This window comes from Myotis myotis, unplaced genomic scaffold, assembly GCF_014108235.1.
Source record: "Myotis myotis isolate mMyoMyo1 unplaced genomic scaffold, mMyoMyo1.p scaffold_m19_p_17, whole genome shotgun sequence".
Taxonomy (NCBI): domain Eukaryota; kingdom Metazoa; phylum Chordata; class Mammalia; order Chiroptera; family Vespertilionidae; genus Myotis; species Myotis myotis.
The window spans coordinates 16,350,260-16,376,150 of record NW_023416321.1 but is presented as its reverse complement, the minus strand read 5'-3'; the positions used below and the strand labels follow the sequence as shown (position 1 = coordinate 16,376,150).

The following is a 25,891-nucleotide window of genomic DNA, read 5'->3' as shown; positions in this document are numbered from 1 at the left end:
AGAGGTGGACGTCGTCTTCACGCTGTGCCTTCCGGATAGTACCTCGCCCTGTTCTTTTGCATGGCATGGAAGGTACGTGTGCTGAGATTAATTTCATAGGGTTCTGGCCTCCCTACCACACGCTCCTCAGCACACACAGCCACAGTCTGGGACCAGCAAGACTTTCTCAGACGCCCCAGACACATACTCCATGCACACACATGTCAGGATTATAATGTGTGGCCCTGGGTGCCTGCATATACACGTGTGCACACACGCAGGTATGCTCACACACCTCCATGCACGTGGGCAGACTCCCTCCCCTCGTTGGACGTGGCAGATGCTGACACACCAGCACCTAAACCCAACCCAGCTGCCCCTGATATACGCCTCCCCCTCACAAGGGCCTTTGAATACCCTCTTGCTACTTCCTGAGAAGAGAATGAGCTGCCCCTCCCTCGGTCCGTCATAGGGCCATACACAGGTCCCTCCCATCAGCAGAAAAGCTTGTTTCTTGACCCCATTTGTTACCCTTATGTCACCCCACTGTGGGCCCTCTGGGTGCCCCAGCCCCCCAGCTTCTCCAGCTCAACAAGGGGCTGGCACATCCCTCAGGCCGAGGAGTGAAAGATGAAGTTTATGGGTTTCCAGTCCTAGGAGTCAGAGCTTAACCCAAAGAGAGGACCCAAAAGGGAGGAATTCTATTGGCTGTGGTCTGCAGGGGAAGGAGGAGTTTTCTTTCCGCAGAAGTTTTTCTGCAGAGAGTCCCACCCTCGCCCTCAGCCATCAGGAACAGAGAGCATCGGCCCCTCGGCCCCATGGGGCTCAGCAGCCAGGAGGACCCTGCAGGGGCCCGCAGCCAAGGTCATTGCCAGGAGCCCGAGGCCCAGCGAGAGGCTCCTCTCTCCCAAGGTCCCCACCTCGCCCAGCTTCAGGGGCTCTGGGGCTGAGGACAGGGGGACAACGCTCACAGTCCCTCCCACTGCTGCCACTGCCCCCCGGCCCCCCCAACACAGAGGAGAGCACCTGTCTCTAAGTCCCTCTTCCTTCTTCTCCTGCACAGGCTCTGCATCTTTAAGGGGAAATCCCAGCCACCTCCCTTTGGGGATGCGTGAGCCTCGGACTCCCTCTTCTGGTGAAGCTCGAGGAGGAGCCGGTGCCCAGAGCGGAGGGCTGGGTCTCGGAGGCCGAGGTGAGCAGAAGTCCCATGTCCCCTCCCTGTCCCAGCTCACCTGGGCACCCAGGGACCTCGGAGTACTTGGCCAGTACAGACTCTAAAAATCCTTCTTCTTCTCTTTCCTGGCAACTGACCCAGGGACAGCACGGTCTCCTCTCGGGCTCAACGACGTCACAGCCTCACGAGGGCCACCCAGTGTCCCCTCCCACAGCCGCCTTAGGACTCCTGGAGACACTGCTCTGCTGGTAGGTTTTCACCGGAAGGAACGTGAGCACATCCCTGACACTGACCAACGTGATGGGCTATGAAAACAGGCTGTGTTCTGTCTCCATTTCTGCGGTGGCCCCAAAGGCTGAGAATACAACAGCAGCTACCAAGCGCTTGCCGAGGTTCCAATGACGTGCTCACCACGTGGGCGGGAGTAGCCCAGGCCGTGGGAAAGGCTGCAAAAAAAATAAATAAATCCTGGTCCTCTGTCCACCTCCTGAGACTCTGACATGACTGGCCTGGGTGTGTCCTGGGTGTGTCCTGGACTCGGGGCCTTTCCAGGTTCCCCAAAGGAGAATCATCAGACTAGTGACTAGGGGGCTTCCTCAGACACTCCACACACATGCTCCATGCACACACATGCCAGGGTGTAATGTGGGGCCCTGGGTGCCTGCATATACACATGTGGAGAAACGAGATTAAAATATACCAGTCCTACCCTAGCCAGTTTTGCTCAGTGGATAGCGCGTTGGCCTAGGACCTGAGGGTCCCAGGTTCGATTCTGGTCAAGGGCAGGTACCTTGGTTGCAGGTTCCTCCCCAGCCTGGGCCCTGGTCGGGGTTCGTACAGGAGGCAACCAATCGATGTGTTTCTCATACATCGATGTTTCTCTCTGTCTTTCCCTCTCTCTTCCACTCTCTCTTAAAAAAAAAAAAAAATCAATGGAAAAATATGCTCGGGTGAGGATTAGCAACAACAACAAAAGAAACCCGGCCCTGGATTCCCTCCCCTCCCCGGAATCCACTCGCCCCAATGCTCCTGGCCTTTGGACAATGTGGTAACAGAGGCAGAAACTCCTTCATGTTGGAACTTCCTTCCCTCTGGGGTCTCTTTGTCACTGCAGTTTAGCCTGGGCCTCAGCTGGTCCAACCAGTGACTCCTTCAGGCTCTGGTCATTGTTACTGAGACCCACATGGGCCCGGCTTCTCTTTAGAATCCTGGCGGCGTAGGAGCGGAGCCCTGCCACCCTCTGTGCAGGTTCGGGGCTGAGCTCCTCCTTCTTCCCGGACACTGTTGCTGGTCAACAAAGGGTATGGATTGCTTTCCTTCCATCTCATTTCAGAGCAGCTTCGCAAAAAGGCATCACGTTCACTGGCCCCCGCATCTTCCAAGAAGGACCCGGCCTATGTCACTTATTCTGGTAGAAAAGTTCCTGACCCCAAGGTGAGTGGCCTTTTGTGAGCCCACGGGAGTGGGTTCTGTAGAATCTAAACCTCAAAGCCTGTGTTTCCTGCAGGGTCGGCGAGCCCAGGCTTTGGCCAGGCACCGACCCGCCACTCATACTTAGAAGTGCGCCAACGGGTGACTCAGCGGCCCCAGTATTTATGGGCTAAAGGAGGTCAGTTGCCGAGGTTAAAAGCAAATGTGGGGCCCTGCTAATTGAATTCCGATGAAGTGGAGGATGAGGGGGGGGGGGCACAATGAGTGGTTGGGCAAACCCCTTGAACTTCTTTTTCTCAGGATGACTTCCCATGCGTCCTTCAGGAAACGTTTTACTCGCCCTGCAACCCTTCATCTCAACCCACTGTCCAGTCCAAACCGGATCCCAGCAGGACCCCTCGGGCAACGCCGCAGGGCTGTGGGCAGAAACAGGTGACACCAGGCACCTGCTCAGCATCGCAGGGCAGGGCGTGGCCTATCGTTTATCTCAGGGTTCTGGGCAGGGGCCCCCGATATCAGACCAGGTAACCTTTTGTTGTGGAGGGATAGGGGCCGTCCTGCGCATGCTAGGGTGTTCACAGCATCCCTGGCCTCTACCCACTCGATGCAGGTAGCTCCCCAGCCAGTCCTGACAACAGAGGCTGTCTCCAGGCACGGCTCAGTGTCCCCCAGAGGCAATGTTGTCCCCCGGCGGAGAACCACTGCTCTAGATGAGTTCCATGCAGCAACAGTCACTGCTGCATCCCCGGGGCCTAGCACAGTGCCTGCCACACGGCAGGGGATGAAGACTTGTTGCGTGAATGTCTGGAGGAGAGCTGGGAGGGGCACACTGAGGCCCGCCCTGCAGAGGGCCCACTGGATGGGTACAGCAGGCACGAGTGCGCGCTCAGACCTCCTGCTCAGGGCCGGGCTTCCCATAGGTGCTCCCAGCCAATGGCCTTGCCTGGTGAGGGCGCTAATGCAGAGAACAAGACACAGGACACCTCCGACAGTGGCTCTGGCTGAGGGACACCCCAACAGCCTGGCCAAAACTTCCTTGGAACCGGGCTTCCATCAGAGACTCTCCCCGCCCACTTCTCCCTCCCCAGAGGTCAGCCCAGCGTCATGGTCCGAAGGCCCTCGCCGCTTCACCAGCTCCTACTCCTTATTCTTCCCAGGTGTTTCCCCAACAGAGCCCTTGCCCACCTAACCCCGCCTTGGCATCTGCTTCTTGGTGGGTCTGGGCAGCACACCTGGCATTCTAGAAGGCCGCCTTTCCCCAGCCCCCTTCCTGGGGGGTGTCACACTCTAGGGCCTCTCCCTGGCCATGGCTAAAGCATCACGCACAAGCCACTTGATAGCTCATAAATAACCAAGAAAACCTGACACACACTGACATTTCACTCCCAGAGACTCTTACAAGTTAACCTTTTATCGGTTTTAAGGCAGCAAGTAAAGTCGTTTTATCCACATGCCAAAGGGGGGAAGGTCAGAGGGTGGGAGGGAATTGGCCACTGGAGCCCAGACAAAGCACGCTTCCCCCAAGTCCACGTCATCTCATCTCTCGGCCCCCAAGTATGATCTTAATGCACTGAGGTTCGAGAGCACGTCCCCTTGCCTCACCCAGCAGAGTCTGCCGGGAGCACCTGCTGGTCCCAGGCCCCTGACTCGGCCAGCTCTGCCCTAGGCCAGGCTCTCCCAGGGGCAGATGACCTCCTTCTTGATGGCCTGGTCGCCCGAGGCTCCTGGCCCCGTGTCCTCCGCGTCCATCAGGTAGGTGCCACGCTCCACAGGCACATCCATTTTGATCTGGAAAAAGCTACAGACACAAGAGGAAAGCAAGTATGGGGAGTGCAGGGGGAACACCAAATGGAAAGAATCAGTAGACATGCACACCCAGAGACATATGTGTATACACACACACATGCACACACAGAGACATATGCACATATACTAGTATACACACATGCACACACCCAGAGATATGTACACACATATGCACACACAGCCATATGCACATATATGCACACACCCACATATACGTGTGCATATCCACATGCCCACAGGCATGTGTGCACACATACACACATGCACATACCCACAGGCATATGCACACATGCACATATGTGCACACCCACAGACATATGCACGCCATACACACATGCACATGCCCACAGACACATGCACACAAATGCACATGTGTACCAACAGACATGTGCTCACATACCCACACACATGCATACACATGCATAGCACCCCCCCACACTGGTTCTCACTTTGTCACTCTCCTGGATTTCAGCCGTGGCAGCTGCTGACCCACATCCCCTAGGGGCTGCACCTTCCCATGGGACACAGGGGGGCACTTGGGCGAGAGCCTGGCAAAGACGGGGGAGGCCAAACAGCCTCGTCTCAGAAAACTGCTGAAGGACACAGCCATGCGGGCCTTGAGAGGGGCCCTGGGCGGGGGCCGGGGCCAGGGGCAGTCGGCGGAGGCCTCGCTGGTGTCTGCATTGGAGGGTCCTGGGCCGGCACTGGACCCACCGGCCTCGCCCTTCTGCTCCGAGCCTTCCACAGCCACCGTGATGGGCGAGGGGCAGACGGTGCTGCTGGGCCTCCGCATGAAGCGGCCTGGCGAGGGGAAGGGCTTCCTGGGGGAGCGGCAGGAGGAGGAGAAGGGGCTGGAAGGAGAGGGGGGCACGCAAGTCCCCGTGTACACGGCCAGGTGGGGGCTGGGAGCAGTGTGCTGGCCAGGCTGCAGGGAAGGAAAGAGAGCTCAGAGTGAGTTGGGTGGCTGGTCGAAGGGCACAGGGGCTGCCCCCTGCTCACTCAGCCCCTGCCCGTGCCCAAAGCACAGGTCTGGAGTGGCTTCACCTGGGAAGTTGGGAAGGGCCCCCAAAGCCACCTGTGATGCTGGCACAGACACAGGCCTTCTGCCAAGCCCTGTCCTAAGCCCTGGCCATGGTCCCCAGACGGGGGCACTGCATCCCAAGGCACAGACTGGTCATCCTCCAGGCCTGGGATGCTGGGTGTGGCCGGGTGAATTTCCAACCCCCACTCAGGCCCAGTCCCCCAGTGAGCAATGCTTAGTACCTGCCAGACACCATCATCCCTTCTCTATCCTTGGTTCCCACCCTCAGGGCTGGAGGCATCGGAAACATTTTACTAGAGTGACAGAGGTGGCAGGAGAAGCCCCAGCTGGTGCCTGGCTGACTCTTCCAGGCCTGAGACCACCCACGCTGACCTGAACCCCTACCTGTGTCCACAGACACACCTGAGGGATGGATGGCTTGGACCCAGCACCTCCCCGTGCCTCCTGCGGGCAGAGCAGGTGGTTGGGGGGAAAGACTGTGTGGGGACCTGGACAAGCCAGGAGGAGGAGGCAGGCAATATGGGGCGGGGAGGCTACTCATTGGAGAAGTGCCTCAACCTCCCTGGTAGCACCGGGGCGGGAGGGCGGGTCAGGCGTGCTTCAGCCAAAGGAGCCTGAGAGAGCCTGTCTGAGCTGGAAAATTAAAATCGGAAAGTCCAGGGAGGCTCCCCTCTGTCCTCTCTTCCCTTCCCAGGGTCATGGGAGGGGTTTGCTGTGTCCCCTCCTGAAAGGACCTGAGGAGGTGCTGATGCATGTCGCATGTCGCCGTCCCATTGCCTGTGGGGTTTGGAGAGGACATGGGGTCCTGGAGAGTGAACTAAAACACCAAACCCACGAAGTAAGCCTTGTTAGGAGAAATAAAGACATCAAAGTGCTCTTCCGCTCTCAACTAACTGACTGAGGACACCCCACCTGGTCCATTCGCTTGAACCCTACTTACTCAGAATTAGTGATAACCTCCTGTTATAATCCCCACTTTACAGGTAAAAATACTGAGGCTGGTGGAGATGATGCAACTTGACCAAGATCACACAGCTTATGATAGGAGGAGCCCCCCCCCAAACTCCCCCCCCCCATTCTGTGCCCTCTCCCCCACCTCACTCCTTCCCCAGCTCCTTCTCTTTTCCAGGATGAAGGACAGTACAGGTAAGGAAGGTGGCCACTGTCCTGCTTCACTTCCCTGTCCTCTCAGGCCTGAGAAGGTCCTTCCTTCTGGGCCAATAGCCATTCGCCCAACTGGCCCTGGACACTCTAAGCAGGATGCCTTTCCTACCCCCACCTCCATGACCTTGGCCACTCCTCCCCCAGAGGCCTGGGGCTTGCACTTGGAGACCCAGCCCTTCCAGCCCACGCCACACCCTCCATTGGTGTGAAGCAGCAAAGCAGTGGCATGCAAGGCACATGGCGAAGAAATGAGACACACAGAGACGCAGTGAAGGTGAGCTTGGCTTGGTTTGGTTTTGTGCTGCTGTTTTATTATACAAGGGAACCCAGAGAAGTGGGGGAAGGAGCATGAAATGGGCAGGTGCGTTGACATGAGGACACAATCACAGGATTGAAATGAAAGGCAAAGCAGATGGTGCAAGAGGCGTGATTCATTTTCCATCCAGAAACTGGGTGAGAATTCCAATGAGAACTGTGCCACCTGAACTCCTACTTCCTGGGAGCAGGCAGGTGAGGAGAGGGCTGCATTCAGGTTGAGCACGCAGTGTGCACCATCAACCCCTCCAGTCCCTTCTCACTCGCCCTTTCCTCACCGTCCCCAAAAGCCAATGCGTAAAGTTGGCCCCAGGAAGGAAAAGCCACATGGGTGAGCACCTCCTCTCATCCTCAGCCCAGCACATTCCTTCGCATTTGGACCTTTACTTCGCCATGGAGCTCAGGGCCAAAGGACTGACCAGTCACTATACGATTGCTAGCCAGTCCTCTCACAGGAGCTGCAGGCAGAGGACAGGACACCAACACCCTAATCCCCTCCCCTTAAATACATCCTCATGGTCCCTAGAGAGCTGGGAGGGCTACCCCACAAGACTTTGAGAGAGAAGAGAAGAAAGATGGTTTGGGTATCCCTCAGGAAATGCCCTACATATTAAAAAATAACAAATCGCTGTATCAGACAACACTGGCAGGTATAAGAAAGCACACGCTTACTCTAAGACCATGAAGATACTAGGGATGGTGAGGAGGATGGTGATGATGATGATGAGGTGATGATAGTGACAGTGAGGATGATCATGATGGTACTGCTGCTGCTGGTGGTGATGATGAGGATGATGGTGATGATGATGCAGGTGATGGTGAGGATGCTGGTGATGGTAGGGATGATAGTAAGGATGGTGATGATGGTGGTGATGCTGATGGTTATAATTGTTGTGCTGATAACATCAGCAGCTAGCATTTATTGAGCACTTATTACATGCCAGGCATTGTCCTAAGCACCCTACTGATATTTTCTTGTCTCTGGCCCACCCACACTCAGTAATTGTAAGAACTAGCTCAACAGACATGTCTTAGCAGGGCCTTTCCAGGCAGGTGTGACAGAGGTGTGCAGTGACAAGCATCTATAGGGAAACCCTACCACTGGTCTCTTGGCAGGATCTCCAACTGCTTTAGAAGCGACGTTTAAATTGGAGAGATAAGATGGGATGAGGCGCTTCGCTAAGCTGTTTGAAACAAATGTGCCTGAAAGAGCTATGCCTGGGCTGAGTAGGGGACGGAGAGGCCTTCTCTTTAATTTTTCAAAGCAAATGGTGGAACACAAATCAGCCTGTATTCTCTATGGTTCTCACTACCAGGACCGCCTATGGTGAGATAGGTGGTCACACAGCAACTGAGTCAGGTGACCTCCCCCCACCACTGCCCCTTGGTTGTTGGGGTGAGAGAGCTAAGCTCGCGTTGCCGTGGTACTGGGAAGCCCACCATGAAGGAGGTCAGAGAAATATGGGCTGGACCTGTGTACCCCGCGGCCCCACTGATCGGGGATGGACTCTTCTAGACTCTGACCCTGCCTTTGCTTGCCTCTCCCACGCGCCTGCCCCCGCCACCCCCAGCAATGGCAAGTTTATTTAGGAGGCAGCTCTCTTTTGAGTTGGCTCCTACGGTCCAGCTTGCTCAGGACCTGGGTGATGTCCACCGTGTTGGCTGCTTCCCGAGCTTTGGCTTCCTCCTCCAGCTGCCTCAGGATGACGGGGCTCGGGCTGGAGCGCAGGTGACGCCGCATAAATGGGAGGCTGGAGCTGGAAGGAGGGACAGCGGGGTGGTTAGCAGAAAGCCACAGGCTTGCCCAACAATGGCCTCTCCACACCTGGCTTGGAGGTGGGGCTGGGAGGCCAGAACCGGACTTGTTCCTCATGCTCCTGGTGAACTTCAGGTGGGGCTCTCAGAGGTGTGTCCGACCTCAGCTCTTTTCCCTTAGAGCCTGGGCCCAGAATGGGTCCCAACTGCCATCCGATTTTAGGCTAGGCACAAGAGAGCCTGCCTTGATGGTGACAATTAGACACACCTACAATCTTTAGAAATCAACCTGTCATCTTAACTTCCGGCAGGCTCTTCCTGAAGGAGGGAGCGAGGAGGGTTTGGGTTCTTGCCTCAAGGGAGAGTTGGAGCATTTGTTTTCAAAAGCCAAGGCTCTGGGAAGGAGAAGAGCTGGGCTGGTTAAGAGGTCAGTGGGCCGAGAAAGGGGAAAGGGGCCTGAAGAGGGCTGGGGAGCTGTTGGCCTCATGCACGTGCACCCAGGGAGTCAGAACCTCCCACAGAGGTTAAACATGGATTCCTGGGACCAAACTCTCTTGACCATGGCCTTGGAAGAAGCCAGGACAACGCTCTGACTCATACGGAGGAGAGAGAGCAGCTAAGCCACCCACAGGCTTGGAAACAAGCATTTAGCTGCAAGGGTAGACTTAAACCCTAGGATGTCCCCAAATCTCTGGACTACAGGAGCCTGTAGAACTCTATCTCCCCTAGGGAGAAAGAGGGCTCCCCAACAGGAAGGCATGCCTGATAGTAAATCTCCCACCAGCCCTGCCAAGGGAAGGCGGAGAGCTCGATGTAATTTGCTCTAGAAAAATTAAGTTTTACACATCGTCTTATTCCTGCAAATCATGGAACGAACTCACACCCGCCATAATCCCACACAGTCACAGGCGGAGCTTCAATGTCACCAAAGCATTCCCACGCGTGTTCCCACCCACAGCAGCAGTAACAGCATCGCCCGGCTCCAACACAGCGCCTCGCGCTGTCCCTGGGGCCTGATGCCCTCCTGGCACCCGCACCCAGGAGGAGATCCCGCTGACTTCTCAGCGTGCCCCAGCTCACAGAGCCTCTGGAGAGAGCCGTGCGAGACTCCCCTCCTTCCCCACTACTTCCTGCAGGACTTGCGGAGCGATTATGGTCCTTTCTTGTGGCTTAAAGGAGAAGCTTTCAAATCCCCAGGGACCCTGAACTCCCTTCCTTCCCCGGGAAACCGAGAAGAATGGCACCACAGAGACCTCCTTTCTCTCCTTTTCATAACAGCGCCATTATCCTCCAGAATGAAACCGGGTTGGGCCTTTTTTTTTTTTTAAAGCTCCTTTGATAAAGGCTCCGGTCCAACCACCGTTCTTTTGAATTGACTGGAGATGCTGGATAGGAGCCCAGCGTGGGCTGAGCTGGCAAGCGGGAACATTTACTAACGCGGCGGGGACAGGTCATGCATCGGCGCTGGGAACGCCTCCGCCGAAGTCCTGCGTCTTTGGTTACTCTTTAGAATCTTCCATCCCCATCGATCGGAGATTTTCAGCCGGTGAGCTGCAGGGATGCTTAAAACATGCGATGCCGGGCTCTCTAGTCAGGGGCGCTGACCTCTTTTCCCTAAGGTTGTCGAATAAAAAATAACAACAGCCAACACAGCAATAGCTGTCCGGTGTGAATGCCCTGTCTTGAGCCATAAATATATAGGTCATATAACTGAGTTGCATTTTATATATATATACACACACACACACACACACACACATATATACACACACACACACACATATGTATGTATGTATGTATGTATGTATGTATGTATTTCAGAGAGGAATGGAGAGGGAGAAAGAGAGAGAAACCTCAATGATGAGAGAGAGTCATTGATTGGCTGCCTCCTGCACGTTCCAAACCAGGGATCGAGCCCACACCCTGGGTATGTGCCCTGACCGGGAATCCAACTGTGACCTCCTGGCTCATAGGTCGATGCTCAACCACTGAGCCACGCCAGCCAAGCACAGAGTTGCATCTTATTGGTCACGTTGCATAATCCAGTTGCATCTGACTGGTTAATTCTTGGTACCACAAATCCTTACATACAAGTAGAGGCACCTGATCACCTGATTTTTTTAAGTAATTTTGGAGCAAAAAGGGTAGGTGATTACTATTATTATTTTTTTGTAAATCAATCAAAATAATAACTTTTTTGTCAACTCGATAAAAAATATATTTTTGGTGTGCTGCAGAATTTTAGTAATTAGTTTATGTGTGCCATGAGATGACAAAGGTCAAAAATTGCTGCCATAGAGGTTCCTTTTTGCCAAAAGGAGAGCTCAAACTGCCCCCTCAGAACACGATTTCGTGCTTCGTGCCAGGGCTCTGCCAGCTGAGATGATCTGCATCTCCAGTGAGGAAGGGGTAGGGGAAGGTGCTGACTGACAGACACTGAAAGGGTCCCCAAGAATACTTGGAACGTCACTGTTCGTTTCCCCTAACCAACCATTTCTCTTGTGGTATATTCTGCTGTTCTCTATAAGGTCTTAGGACATTACAAGGATACAAAGATGTGGCTAAATGAATCCCCATACATTAGGAAGGTGGAGAAGTGTCGCAACTAAAAAACTGGCCCTTGCCAGTTTGACTCAGTGGATAGAGCATCAGCCTGCAGACTGAAGGGTCCCAGGTTCATTTCCGGTCATGGGCACATGCCCAGGTTGTGGGGCATGCAGGAGGCAGCCAATCAATGATTCTCTCACATCATGTATGTTTCTATCTCTCTCTCCTTCTCCCTTCCTCTCTGAAATCAATTATATATATATTAAAAAACCAATGAGTTACAAAAAATAAAAACAAAATTGTTTTAGTTTAAAAAACACCAATGAGCCGAAACCGGTTTGGCTCAGTGGATAGAGCGTCAGCCTGCGGACTGAAAGGTCCCAGGTTCGATTCCGGTCAAGGGCATGTACCTGGGTTGCAGGCATATCCCCAGTAGGAGATGTGCAGGAGGCGGCTGATCGATGTTTCTCTCTCATCGATGTTTCTAACTCTCTATCTCTCTCCCTTCCTCTCTGTAAAAAATCAATAAAATATATTAAAAAAAATATTAAAAAAATAAAAAAAATAAATTAAAAAAAAACACCAATGAGTTGCTTCTGTCCTATATAATAAAAGCCTAATATGCAACTTGTCCCCTCAGGCGGCTGTTCGATTGGGAGTTTGACCACTCGCTATGACGTGCGCTGACCACCAGGGGGCGGTGCAAAACATGGCGGGTGTCAGCAACGCAGCACTGGCAGTGGGCAGCAGTGGAGGCGCTGCCGGGACCGATGGGCCCTGATGTGAGTGGGACCATGGCAGGATGGTGGAGCAGGTAAGTGGGAGGTGCCAGGCTAAGGCGGGGTGTCAGGTGGGGCTGCTGGCTGCAAGGCTCGGGGCGCAAGCTGGGGCTGCGAGGCTGGGGGCATGAGCTGGGGCCCGATCTCCTTAGGCCACCCCAAGGGACCCCACCCATGCACGAATTCGTGCACCGGCCCTCTAGTTTGTGATAAGTATAACTATAAGTCTGATAAGATTCTTTCAAACCAGCACAAGGGGAAGAAAACTCATTGGCAGTAATGACGAAGGAAATCTTGCTAGGATGATTTCAGGGCATTCTGAGGGCAATGAGGCAATCATACCTGGATACATACTTCCCAGTCCCCAATATTTCCATCAAAGAAACATCTCTCAACCATGGCCACTGGGCTGGAAGAGACCCTCGATTCTCTGTCAACAAGAACAGCAGGCAACCAGCAACCACAGGCCATTCCACTTGCCTTCTCTTGGTGGTTTCCTGAGGTTCAATAGCTTTGGCCAGCATTTCCTTATAGATGGGAGATTTCAAATAGCGAGCATAAGAATCCTAGAGGGAACGAGAGAAAAACAGTAATTACGAGAGGGAACATGTCAAATCAAATGAACACGCTTGCCATTTTCAAGCCCTCCCTCGGCAATTAGATGGCGAGGTTAAGAGCATGTGTCTCCTTGCGTGAAAGGCATTTATGCCCGTGTGTGTCCAAAGCAACGGATCTCAAGTGTGGTCCCGACCAGCAGCCCCGTGTTCACCTGGCAACGTGCTAGACGTGCACCTTCCCAGGCCCACCCCAGACCTACTGAACCAGAAGCTCTGGGGGTGGGATGACCTGAGTCTTCACAAGCCTCCAGCTGATTGGTCTGCACTTGAGGTTCGGTCATCGGAGTCTGTAGCCCCCTCCCAAAACCCACGTCCAGGCTCTTCAGCGAAGCAAGCTTGAGACAAGAGGACCCTGCAGCCAGCCTGCGCCACCCAATACCTCCTTCCAGTGGAGATGAGCAGCATGAGCATGGAGCCCACGCCGAAGCTGCCAACCTCCCCTTTCTGCCCTGAGTGTGGGTGTGAGGGCAAGAGAAACCCAAAGACCCAGGCTCAGACTCCTCCCGTGTGGCTAGTTCCTGGGACCCTTACAGGTTCAGAGCCGTCGCGTCATGAATGCTGGCTACTTCCAAGCACACTCCAAGCCAGTCTAGTCACAGCAAATACGGGGCAAAGCCCACAGCGACCACCAGGGATCGCGGATTCTCGCTATTTGTTGAAGGAGCGCCATTTCAAGGACTGAGTGGTGGCTCCCGGTTGTTCGTACGGAAAACAACATGCAGGTTATGATTATTGCAATCGCTTTATTATCTCTGTGTTTCGAGTACTCACAACTGTAACCTACACTTGCCCACCCCTGTATATATCATTATGAAGTTACCCAGGACTCTGTTTTGTTCTGGCTAGTAGCTGGCCTCTCTGGCTGTCTCCCTAAATTTTTTTTTTAAGAATCAAAATGTGTTTTTTTAAGAATCAAAATGTATTTTAAATTACACCAAGGAAGACCATCATTAAAGAAATCCCGCTGTAAGTCCTCTTATAAGGGAAGCACAGAAAAACCCGCTAATGAAAAAATGAATGGTGAAAAATGGCTAATCTGGCTTGGTAGAATATTTAAATTGTTCCATATTTTCAAAGCGAAGTAAAACCATTTCTTTCCAATGCAATAAGCACAAACGGCAAAGTAAAAGAAATATAATAAGGGAAACTAATAGAAAAATGATACTCACACAAACCTACATCATGTAACAAAGTTTCTAGAGATACTTTGCCATCGAAGGAATAATTGCTGTATGAGAAGTTGAAGCTACAGAAGGAAGTCTCGTTGGGCGTGGCACCCGGTTGGCAACCATACTAGACAACTCCTCGAAGGCTAAGCCTGAGCCCCAAATTCTAATTTCTTAAGAAAGTGATCGAAATAACATTGCAATAACTATGTGTGGTGCCAGGTGGGCACTGGAAATATCGGGGGACACTGTGTAAAGTTCATTATTATCTAACCATTACACTGTGCACCTGAAACTAATACAAAATATTGAATATAAACTATAATTGAAAAATAAAATTTAAAAGAACAAAAATACTAACTTTTAAACTTTAAAATAATAAAACAGTAATAGATACTGTGTAACTTTCATATCAAAGAATGGAAAGGGAAAGGAAATTTTTAAGTGATTGATTTTCTCTCAGGTGCCTGTTTCTTTTTTAAACAACGTCCTGCAAACTCCCATGTTCACTTTTTATTAGTAACCCAGAAGGCCGTCTGAATTCTCCCGGGGTTTTACCACCATCACACACACGAAACCCGCCTGTGGTGCATCTGCTCGGGCAGGGCCACCAGGACTGCCGCCACCCACGGGAGGGAGGAAGGGCTCAGCCTTGGGCTCCGAGGGTCGCAGCTTGAATCCGGGCTCCACCTCTGGGGGACCCCAGCAAACTGCTAGGCTCTGGAGAAGCCGTCCCCACCTCGTGGGTTGTCTTTGATGCAAAGTTCCTTGCTTTGCTGAGCGGACTGCGACTTGTAAGCCCTCAGGCATCTATGGGGGTCCTCCCAGCCAGCGAGCTTGGGGGCTGAAGGGGGTTCCAGCCCAGGGCACAGATGGAAGAGACAGCTTTTAGGGAGACAATGCCCGCAAAGCGGTAGCCACATGCCGTGTCCCTTGCCCCCCATATCTAAAGAACTCTCCAGGCACCTGGGAGGGAAGGGCTCCCTGCCCCATCCCCACACCCAGCATTATCAGCAAAGACCAACCTTCTTCATGAGCATGTAAATGTGGGTCTGCGCAGCGTCCAGCACGTAGCGGTGGGGGTGCCGCAGCCCCTTGACCGTGATGTCCATGGTTTTGCCATCAATGTTGATCCACCGCCTCGCACCTGGGGCCAGGAATAGCCTGGGGCGGGGAGGGAAATGTTAGCAAAAAGTAACTAAAACAAGTCGGTTAATAAAAAGTTCACAGCTGCCTGGCCATGTGGCTCAGTGGTTGAGCGTCGACCTATGAACCAGGAAGGTCACAGTTCGATTCCCAGTCAGGGCACATGCCTGGATTGCGGGCTAAATCCCCAGGGTGGGGCGTGCAGGAGGCAACTGATCAATAATTCTCTCTCATCATTGATGTTTCTATCTCTCTCTCCCTCTCCCTTTCTCTCTGAAATCAATATATATATGTATTGATTTTTTTTTTTTTTAATTCACAGCTGCTTGAGCGGGAGGGACGGATGTGACTCAGGTGTCCCGGGTTGGAAGGGGTCCCTTTTTAGGAGACAGGAAGCGTTTGAACAGGTTGCCAAGCAACATTTCTCAGAAGCAAGACAACAGCCATGCCAGTATTGGGAACGTGACTGATGACCGTTGGTGTCCCAGCATCTAGGAGGGCGCAGAAGTGGATGGAGCAACCCTAGCCATAAGGGCGAAGAGCCCAGCCTCCAACTTCACGCCTCTGCCTCCTTGTCCCCCAGATTCGGCGGAGCACCTCCACGCGGTGCCCCAGCGCCTCCGCTCCCCCACGGCCCCTTCTAGACCTGCCTGGAGCTGGATCCAAATGCTGGGCCAGGAGGCAGCCCAGGTACCCAGCACCCCGGGGTTTGAAGACCTGCACATCCTTGTCAGTGGCCCCATGAGAACTACATTCGGCCGCACATCCTGAGACCTGCATCCACTGGGATTTGGGAGCTCTCCCGTACCCCCATTCTGACGTGTTGAGGGTTAGGAATACTCATGTGGATACTGCGCCCCACCCCTACGCTGCACAGGGAAATTTTGGAATTCGGACTGAGATGACGTAAGTGGGGAGCCGGGGAGGAAGGAGGCTGATGTAAAGGGGGAGGCAGCAGGCTCCCTTGCAGATTTTTGGAATTAGGAGTGTGCGTGGGTCATAGTGTGCGAGGCAGTCACACACCATTGTCCTGGGGAAGGATGTCACCGGACCTTCCTGGACCGACAATCCACCCCCCCCCCCACCCCCCATCTCTCTTGGGTGCAGGGTGTCTCCCTGTGGGAGGAGGTGGGCAAACATTTGAAGGAGTAGAGGAGCCTCTCCGTAGAAGGCCTCAGCTCCCTCTTCACTGTCCTTCGCGCCTCTGAAAACTGGGATGGTCCGTTCTGCGTCCTTTCGAAGGAAGGTCACAGAGGTCTGGAGGGAGAAGCGCTCAGAGGCGAAGGCCATCTGGCCTGCCCCCTCGCGGCCGCAGACGGCTGGTTCCAGCCCAGCGTGGTGGCTTTGCTTTGGCAACCACGGCTGAGCTGAGCGTGTGTGAATAGGAACAAAATGCCCTGGGCCCTCAGAGCCCAAGACAGGTGTCCGCTAAGGCCAGTGCAGGGGGGACTGGCCAGGATGTGACCACAGCGAGACACCAGCACCCGGGCCGGGGGAGGAGGGAGGGTGCAGATGTCGGCAGCTGTGCCCCGTGGCCGTGCTGGTGGTCTCACGGCCCCCTTCCCTCTCCACCTGAAGGGACGCCCTTAGCCGCTGGGGAATTTGGAGGGGAATTCGGAGGAGAGGCAGGCCGGTGGAGGGACAGACTTATCGCTACACTCAGCAAGTGAGGGGAGAGCCGGTAACTGCAACATAAGCATTGTGCCACAGCTGTATCCCAGGCTGGGCTCACAGTCCTGGACACTTGGGGGACCTCCCTTCCCTAAGATGGCCTGAGGAATAGGTTTTCCCACCTCACCTATTCTCTCTCTCTCTCTCTCTCTCTCTCTCTCTCTCTCTCTCTCTCTCTCTCTCACCTGCCCACACCTGTCTCTCAGGAGCCCTAAGGGGGTTTAGACAAAGCGCTGTAATTGAGGGTGGCTTGCCTCTTTAACTCCTAAGTAAGCACCTTCCCCCAGGATCAGGGGGATCCTGCCACAGTGGCAGTGAGCTATGTATAGCACGGCAGGTGCAGGACTGAGCTGCTGACACCAGGGGTGTGCGATGGGAGAGGGGGGGCTCTCCTCAAGGTGGCTAATCCTCACTTGTAAATCTCCTCCGCTTTCTCCTTGACCTTGGACTGATCTCCGTACTTCAGATCCTCGCAGGCTTCCCAGAATCCCAGATTCTCTCCTGCACAGGGAGACAAAAGCCAGACAGGAAACCAGCGGGGAGAAGAAAAGAGAAGAAACAGGTCAGCCAGGATAGATTCGGCTCCCGGCGGTGAGCATCTTCCTTCCGCACAAGCCCGGGCGCCTGTGGGGCTGGACAAAACAATGAGCAGCCACGCCGACCCCAGGGCCCGGGACCTCGTTAGCCTATGGCTGCTGCACACGTGTCTTTGACAGGAGCCTGATGGGCGTTGCCATGCTCGCAGCTGTGCGTGTCTGCTGTGATCACTGTTCTGTCCCCAAGGACACAAGCTCAGCTCACACCCAGAGGCTGCCGTGGTCTCTGCCCTGGAAGTTAGTGGTAGCAAATATGCTTGAACAAGGCCACACATGACTGGGCTGTAAACATGCATTGCTACGTGATAGGGCCCCGTCTACAAAATGTGGTATATCCACGCAATGAAATATTATTCATTCGTGAAAAGGAATGAGGCACTGAAATGTGCTATAACATGGGTGAACCTTGAAAACACTGTACTAAGTGAAAGAAGACAAAAGGACACATGCTTTATGATTCTGTTTATATGAAATGTCCAAAATAGGCAAATCCAAGATGATAGAAAGCAGGTGAGTGGTTGCCTAGGGCTGGGGGCAGGGGGGACGTGCAGAGCGGAGGAAGGGAGAAGAACAGGACATTTCTAATGGTTTCTCTTAGAGGTGGTGGAAGTGTTCTAGAATTATACACTGGTAATGGGTGCACAACTTTGTGAATAAACTAAAACCACTGAATTGTACTCTTTAAAAGGCTATGTGGACTATGGCATGTGAGTTATATGCCATGTGAATTTATGGTATGTGAATTAGATCTCAATTTTATGATTTTTCAATTAAATGAGAAAACTGATGATTCATTGTTGAGGAATGCCATGAGGAGATCACCAATAGTGCTATTTTGATAATGCAGGGAAATCTTTTCCACGGATTTTGTTACTAAGTAATGCATGGGTAGGGGAGGCTCGGGGTGTGGTTTGTAACTTTGCCACTAGATGGCACCCTATCCACTCACTGGACAGTTGCTTCTGTCTGGTGCTGAAAGCACTCCTCTTCCCCATCCATCTACAGTGGGTTTTCTTATATCATGGCAATTAGGCTGGACCCGAGAGGGGATTTTCAAGAATCCATATGATAATGTAATGTGTTGCATCGAACAGGCTAATGGCATGTCCCTCGAGGTTACAGACAGGTGGGCCTTGGGGAATAAGCTGCTGAATGTTGAGGCTAAAATGTGGTGTTCCCCAGAGCTGGGGACTTTGTAAGGAAGTAAATGAACCCCATAAAAATAAATATTTCAGCCCTGGCGGCGTGGCTCAGTTGGTTGGGCATCCTCCCATGAGAAAGGTTGCTGGTTCGATTCCTGGTCAGGGCACATCCACAGGCACATCCCCAGTAGGGGGCATGCAGGAGGCATTGGATCAATGTTTCACTCTCATCTCTCTCTCTCTCTCTCTCCCTCTCTCTCTCTCTCTCTCTCTCTTCCCCCTCTAAAAAAAAAATCAATAAAAGTATTTTTTATAAAAGTAAATGTTTCCGTATAAGTGTGGGAGTCAATGGAATGCTCAGCCTGGTGAAATCGGCTCTGACCTGACCTATGACTCCCCAGAGCTTTCTCGGTGCTGTATATTTAAGAAGTTGCAAGTGTCTACCTTGTGAGACATCCAGAGATGGGATCGATCTAGAATGTGGCCGCACCCGTGCCATTAAAATCCGCACCCTCCTGAGCCCCTGATGGAAGCAGCGCTGGAGAGCGGCTATCCATTATGGCCACATATTAGGATCACCTGGGGAGTTTTCAAACCTTGGGAAACTCCACCCCAAATCAATTAAAAAGGAACCTCTGGATGGGACCCAGGCGAGCCGTCTAAACTATCCCCAGGTGACTCGAATGTGCCGCCAGGGTCGAGAAGTGCTGAGCTGAAGGACATCAGGCTGGGAAACAACAAGGGAAACTTGCTGTCGGCCTCCCTCCTCGTCCGCTTTTCCCAGGAGCTGCACGGAGCGCCAGGCCCACGGGAGCTGGTGACCCCAGGATCAGGGTAAGGAATGGGGCGGCCAGCAGGGAGGGGGAGCTTGAAAATGTGAATAACATTCATGTGAGCGAATGAAACTCCCCCCCCCTCCCAACAGTGAGGCCCCTTGGGATCCCTGTGCTAGACCCGACAGGAGTGCTTCTAAACGTTAAATCTTTTTTTTTTTTAATCAAAGACCCACCACTGAATTCTTTCTTGAGAAAGTACTGGAAGCTCTGGCGCCCCTTGGGGTCTCGAATCAATTCACTGAAGTTGATGGCCCACCGTTCCACACGCATCTTGGTTGGGATTTCCACCCTGCAGGGAGGACACGGTATAAATGCCCCGGACACGCCGTGGGAGGGGGGCTGTGCCAGGCGGCGGCCTGGACTGGGGTGAGGGCTTTAGCTCCCTCCATCAGTCCCCCGGCCCGGAGCTCCACACGGTCCCCCCACCCTCATTTCTGCACAAATGTACAACCCAAACAATCACTTGTTAGGGAAAAGCATCCTCAGACAGGGCCCCTGGGCCTCCTAGCAGGACCTGGAAGCCCAAAGGGGAGAAGGACCACCACAGCTCTTAGACTTCGGGCGAAAGAACAGGAAGGCCTGCGCCAGGGCCTGTGGAGGTCAGCCCGCAGAAGGCCAGGCTGCACGCCGGGCCGGGGGGAATTCCCGAACAGCACTGCATTGGGTGCCATGGCCACTGCCACCCCCTCGATGGCTGTCACCCACTGCACAGCTGGCCCTTTACCATGCTCCTCCTGTCTCAGGCCACACGCCCCCAGTGGACCCCAGTGCCATCTCTGCACCTCTCTCGGGCTTCCTCTAAGATGCAAGTCCCATTCCGCTCGGTGTTTTAAAAGGTCTCCTTCCCTTCCCTCTCAGGACAACGCTTTTCCTGGCTGGGTGGCCTTGCCCTCTCCTCCCTGGAGACCGAATGCCACCCATCCTTGTCCACAAGGAGATGCAGGCTGCCTCTCCTGTCTGATAACTGGGAGACAGGCACAGACTCCAGAAAACCACCCTAATGACCAGAGCCCCCAGTGGGGGAGGGAAGACTCCCCCAGGAGGTGATTCTAGAGTCTTCTGCTCTGCAACTGACACCCCAAACTCAGATGAGTGCCCTCCTTAACCATCAGCTGCCCAGGGCAGGCTACCTGGGCCAGGTGAAAGGCTCTCCAGTTGTGCCTGCTTACCTGGCTGCATCTGGGCTACCTGTATCCTCCCCATACAGGTGTGATGGCCTTGGCATTGGTGTAAGCTTGGTCTTATACTCCTACCAGCGCCCCCTCCCTACTCCTCCACCTCCGCCTTCCCCTCTGACTTGACACTTACGCCCCTATCTTCTTCCTTTGCTGGCTTACCCTCTCCCCTGCATTACTGCCTTTGCCCCTCTTCCAACAACCAGATCACGCAGGCACAGCGAGCAGCAACAACCATGCAAAATGCACAGCCAGCCCGGCTGGCGTGGCTCAGTGGTTGAGCGTCGACCTATGAACCAGGAAGTCACTGTTTAATTCTCGGTCAAGGCACATGTCCGGGTTGTGGGCTCAATCCCCAGTGGAGGGTGTGTAGGAGGCAGCCAATCCATGACTCGCTTTCATCAATGTTTCTATCTCTCTCTCTCCCCCTCTCCCTTCCTCTCTGAAATCAATAAAAATATTTTTTAAATAATAAATTTTGAAAATGAAATGCACAGGCAGAGCTAAGGAGTGGGCAGCATAATCACCAGGGCAGCGTTAGGGCCCTGCCCTCCAGGAACTTAGCCTGACACTAATTAGACACCCAAGACACAAAGCCATAAAGATAATTGTCTTCTTTTCAAAAACAATATGTTGTTCATCGCAGTTACCATTTGACCCAGCAGCTCCACTCCTAGGTATACACCCACGAGACACGAAAACATGTTCACACAAAAATCTGAACAGGGATGATCACAACCGCATTACTCATAATAGCGAAAAGGCAGAGGCAACCCAAATGTCCATCCACTGATGAATGGAAAACCAAAATGTGGTCTAGCCTTAGAGTGAATATTATTCAGCCATAGAAAGGGGCTGAGTACTAATACGTGCAGGATGCCAAGTGAAAAAGCTAATCACAAAAGACCACATGGAATAGGGTCCTGCGTATGCGAAGTGTCCAGAATCAGCAAACCCACCGAGACAGGCAGCTGTTTAGTGGCTGCCGGGAGCTGGAGGAATATTGGTTGGGGGTGGGGAGAGGAAATAGCCAAAGGGTATGAGAGTGCGGCTTCTGTTTTGGGTGATGAAAGTGGTTTAAAATTGCTTGTGGTGATGGCTGTACAACTCCATGAATATAGTGAAAGAAAAGATTGAATTGTACACTTCAAATGGGTGGATGAATTGAATAAGTCAAAAAGCTACGTTTAAAAAAACCAACATATCCAATACATACAATTTGGCATTTAAATCCCAGAACTGGGTGTCATCTGTTATCCAAGGATTGCTAGGGAGGCAGCCTGACATGATGGCGTCATTGGACGAAAACTGCTCACTGTATTTGACGATCCTGCAAAGCAAATGGAAAAGGTTTCCTAGGAGTTCAACACGCAAGAGACTAAATCCATGCTCGGGGTGCCTGGCCAGCCTGGCCTCCTTTTCTTATCGATTTGGTTGCCTACTTATTACTGTCTTCTCGGGGAAATGTTCTAACAGCACTCAGATTAGCAGGCATTTGACGAAAATCTGTCCCCATTCTACTTGTGAAATGAGGTGCTGTCTCCCAACCCAGGCCCTTTTTAATTTCTCTGTAAACAGATTTCATAAAAAATGTAGGCTCATGACATTGTATCTTGACAAGAAACCCTTTGTGTGTCTCAGATAATGTCCTACGAGGGACTGGGTCAGGGTAGCCTGAACGTTCAACAAACCAAACCTAAATTTCCAATGTGTCCTGATTGGATTTTAGATCCAAGGTGAACCATGGACACTTAATAGGACACGGACTCAGTGAGCACAGTCCACCTTTCCCTCGTTAGTTTGAAAGGGTGATGCTAGGAACGCAGGCTATCATGGATCCCGCAGGGTCCAGTCCATGAGCTCTCCCCACCTTCCCACACACAAAAGAGATGACAGGCTTGTACAGAACCTCACCCACCCTGATTTTGCCGAACCCAAGATGAGACCTGGACACTTGCACCGAGTGGACCACCAGTAACTTAACCCCCCAGAGAGCGCTCTTGTCCTGCAGAGTTCATTAGGATCGTAAGTCAGTCTATGACCTCTCCAGTTTGCCTTAAAGCAAAAGTTCTCTTCTTGCCTATCTGCTGTTCAAACCTCAGCAAGACCAACAAAATAGGAACATACCCTCCAAGGGACACCGAAGACTTCACTGTGGACCTCATTAAGGCCTGTTGGTAATACATGATCTGGAAGAGACACGGTCATTAGAAGATGTCCAACTGCCCCACCCTTGGGTGTCACTACACTAATATTCACAGAGGACCTCCAGAACTAGACACCCTATACCCATCACGGCATCCCATTCCACCCCTCAAGCCAGACACCTCAGTACCCACAGGGTTCAGGCCCACAGTAGATGGGTGATCCCAAACTTCAAATTAGGGGCCTCCTTTACCCATCATGTGTTGGTCTTAGAAGAGGCATCAACTGGGGTGTGTGTGTGGGGGGGGGGGGGAGTTCTAAGAAGCATTAAGCCAAGCTATGGGGACAGATGGTTAACCAAGCGGCTCTAACCTCAATGGCCAACTATTACCAGGGCTCTGTCTTGGGCCCTGGATACAAAATATGTCAAAATAGGCAATGAGCCACCCTGGGCAAATTCTGAACAGCCTTGTAATCATAGGGCCAGGGACCAGGGTGGGGATGCAGGCCCTTCAGCATTTGATAGGTGCCTCGGACAGTGTCTCCGAACCCGAGTCCAGCATCAGCCCCATTCAGATCTCACAGAAGATGCTTTGCCATTCTGTGCTGTCCATTCATTTGTAAACAGTCCTCTGAACGTTACACGTGGCTTTCATTTCATTGCCAAGTGCAGAGCCTCAAGCCCAAGTACGTGTAATGCGTTGGAGGATTTAAGATCAAACATCCCTGGAACTGGGAGGCGAATTACCTCTTTTTTGACAGCAGTGATTGTTTGTTTCTGTAAAACAAAGAAGCCAGAGCCATTAAACAGATGCCATGAAATCATCACAGTTCAAAGGCCCATTTGGAAAATAAAAACACACTCCCCATGAGAAAACTGTCCTTCTTCTCTTAGAAGACAGAATTTCCCCCTCACCACCACCTCCACCCTATGCTAGGCAACTACTGGAGAATTGGATCAACTAAGAGGCTTGGTGAAGGGAGGGGTAGGATTTACCACTGTGACTTGACCCTGCTCTTGACCCTAAAGCCAAGATGCAGGAAAGACTGAGTTTGCGATTGGTCCCCATCTACTGTCGGGCCTACCCAACCACCTGAAATGGAATGGGGAACCAACCGGTTTAAGTGTCTGTTTCTCCTCTCACAGAACAGAGAGAGCTGAATGAATGGTGAGGCTTGTTCCTGATGCCTTCATAACAGCTTCACCAATGCCACAGTGGGGGACAGGGATCACACTGGGGCCCTGCCGGTGAGGCTCAGTGGTTGAGCGTTAACCTATGAACTAGAAGAACAGGGTTCAATTCCTGGTCAGGGCACATACCTGGGTTGTGGGCTTGATCCCCAGTGTGGGATGTGCAGGAGGCATCCAATCATTCTCACTCATCATGGATGTTTCTATCTCTCTCTCCCTCTCCCTTCCTCTCTGAAATCAATTTTATATATATACTAGAGGCCCGGTGCATGAAATTCATGCATGGGTAGGATCCCTTGGCTTGGCTGGTGATCAGGGCCAATCTGTGGGGTGACCAGCGGGGTGATCAGGAGGTAATTGGGGGGGGGGGGAAGGGGGGGGGTAGCGGCACTGATCTGCTCACTGGCTGGCCCCAACCCCCGATCACCCTACTGCCTGTCACTTCTCTCTGCAGGAGGCGACTGGTGGGGTGATCGGGGGAGTGGGAGGGAGCTCCGGACGGCACCCACCTTGGCTGGCCTGGGGCCTGCAGGCTGGGGGCAACTCCTGCATTGAGCATCTGCCCCCTGGTGGTCAGTGAGCATTATAGGGACCAGCTGTTCCACTGTTCTGCCTTTCAGTTGATTTGCATATTAGGCTTTTATTATATAGGATATTTTAAATGGCCAAGGAGGATACTATTTTCCTCAGCCAGTTAATAATAAAATAACCAATGGCCCATGAGCCCACTGACAACGGCTTATGGGCCAGGAGGTTCCCATCTAGGATGGCATGTACATGTCTCCCCTTTCCAATCCTTGCCGGGTTTTATTTTGCTTCATCAGATTGCTTTTAGGTACTTGCTTTTCACAGGAAATCCTTCTCCCGGGTGGGGAAGTGGGGCGAGGTATCTCAGGAGGGTAAAGCTCAGGTAGGTCCCTTGTTGGGGCCTCCCACACACCCTGACTTCTTCATAGCCTTTATCACAATTCATGATGTATGTCCCTGTGTGACTCTCTAATATACATATCATCCACTAGGCACCATTAGAAGCAGGACGGCCCTGCCAGTCTTCCCTAGCGTAGTATCTGGTGCAGAGTAGATGCTCAATCGATATTAAATATATGAAGGCTGCCGTGTGCTGAGGCCTGAAATAAAAATGGAGATGTATTCTAAACTTGAGAGAACATTTCTCCACTTAAAAAGTTGATCCAAATATTTTGGCAACCACACTGATTCTTTGTTCCCAGTTTGTCTCCACATTAGGCCCTGTTTTAGAAGACACACACTTCTGGGAGGAAAGGACCCTGGGGCCATGGCAGATTTGCATGCAAACCTAATGTAATCAGATTCTTCTGTCCGAGTCTGCTGAAATGGATTCAAAATAGTACGGACTGGCCTCTGGCCTCTGCTCAAAGGGGAAGCTGGACTGGTGCCTAACCACCACCACCTAGCAACTAGTGCAAAGCCATTTGCACCTCGTGGAGCCCTGACACCTACGTAAGGGAGCGAGGTTTTATTATTCCGATATTCAGCTCTGAGACTGGAATAGGTTATGGGCAACTTTGTCCACAACTCCTGGTCAGTAAGTGGCCGAGCCAAGATTCGAACCCAGCTCTGCCTTTTGCGAAGCTGAGGAGGGATCCATGAGAAACAGAAAATAGCCTGCTCCTCACTCCGGTCTCCTCCTTGCCCTGACGCTGAGGACGATGCCAAATAGAATGACTCTGTCCAGCCATATCAAGTAAAATTAAAACAAAAAAGAGAGCTGGAGCCCCAACACTGAGTGAGATGGAACACAAACACAGGAAACGCTCTTTCATTCACGCTCGTGGAGGTAAAACAAACTCCCGGCACTGAGATAAATAAGATCTGGGCACCCGGTGCACAGCATGGTGACTGTAATTAGCGATACTGCAGTCCAGGCCTGGAAGCTGTTGAGAGAGTAGCTCTTAAATGCTACCAACACACACACACAAAATTGTAATTATGCGAGGGGGTAGAGGTAGGTGTTCACGAACCTTATTGTGGTCATGTTTTGCAATATAGACATGTCTCTAATCATCACTTCAACTGACATATGTTACATGTCAATATCTCAGTAGAGCTGGGAGCAGCAGAGATAGTAATGATGGTAAAGGCCTGCGCTCAGCAGCCAGCATCTTAAACACCCTCCTTCAAAGTGCCTGGGACCCAAGATCAAACTTCCTGTCGGCCACCGTTCTGCGGCCACA

General features: G+C 52.5%; 1 protein-coding gene across 3 annotated transcripts in view; it reads right to left on the bottom strand.

The window, feature by feature from the left end:
* Positions 1-3,979: 3,979 nt before the first annotated feature.
* Positions 3,980-25,891, bottom strand: part of RGS9 (regulator of G protein signaling 9) — a 51,666-nt gene continuing 29,754 nt past the window's right edge. For 2 of the 3 annotated variants that reach the window (XM_036341820.1, XM_036341819.1), the window contains exons 10-19: positions 23,235-23,264; positions 22,469-22,530; positions 21,558-21,671; positions 19,340-19,455; positions 17,006-17,093; positions 14,801-14,939; positions 12,473-12,558; positions 8,551-8,668; positions 4,840-5,315; positions 4,153-4,382 (exon numbers count right to left, since the gene is read on the bottom strand). In XM_036341820.1, the coding sequence (XP_036197713.1) occupies positions 4,247-4,382; positions 4,840-5,315; positions 8,551-8,668; positions 12,473-12,558; positions 14,801-14,939; positions 17,006-17,093; positions 19,340-19,455; positions 21,558-21,671; positions 22,469-22,530; positions 23,235-23,264 (1,365 nt within the window). In that variant the 3' untranslated portion in view covers positions 4,153-4,246. Of the gene's footprint in view, positions 4,383-4,839; positions 5,316-8,550; positions 8,669-12,472; positions 12,559-14,800; positions 14,940-17,005; positions 17,094-19,339; positions 19,456-21,557; positions 21,672-22,468; positions 22,531-23,234; positions 23,265-25,891 lie in introns of all 3 variants that reach the window. The other variant, XM_036341821.1, reaches the window with a different exon arrangement.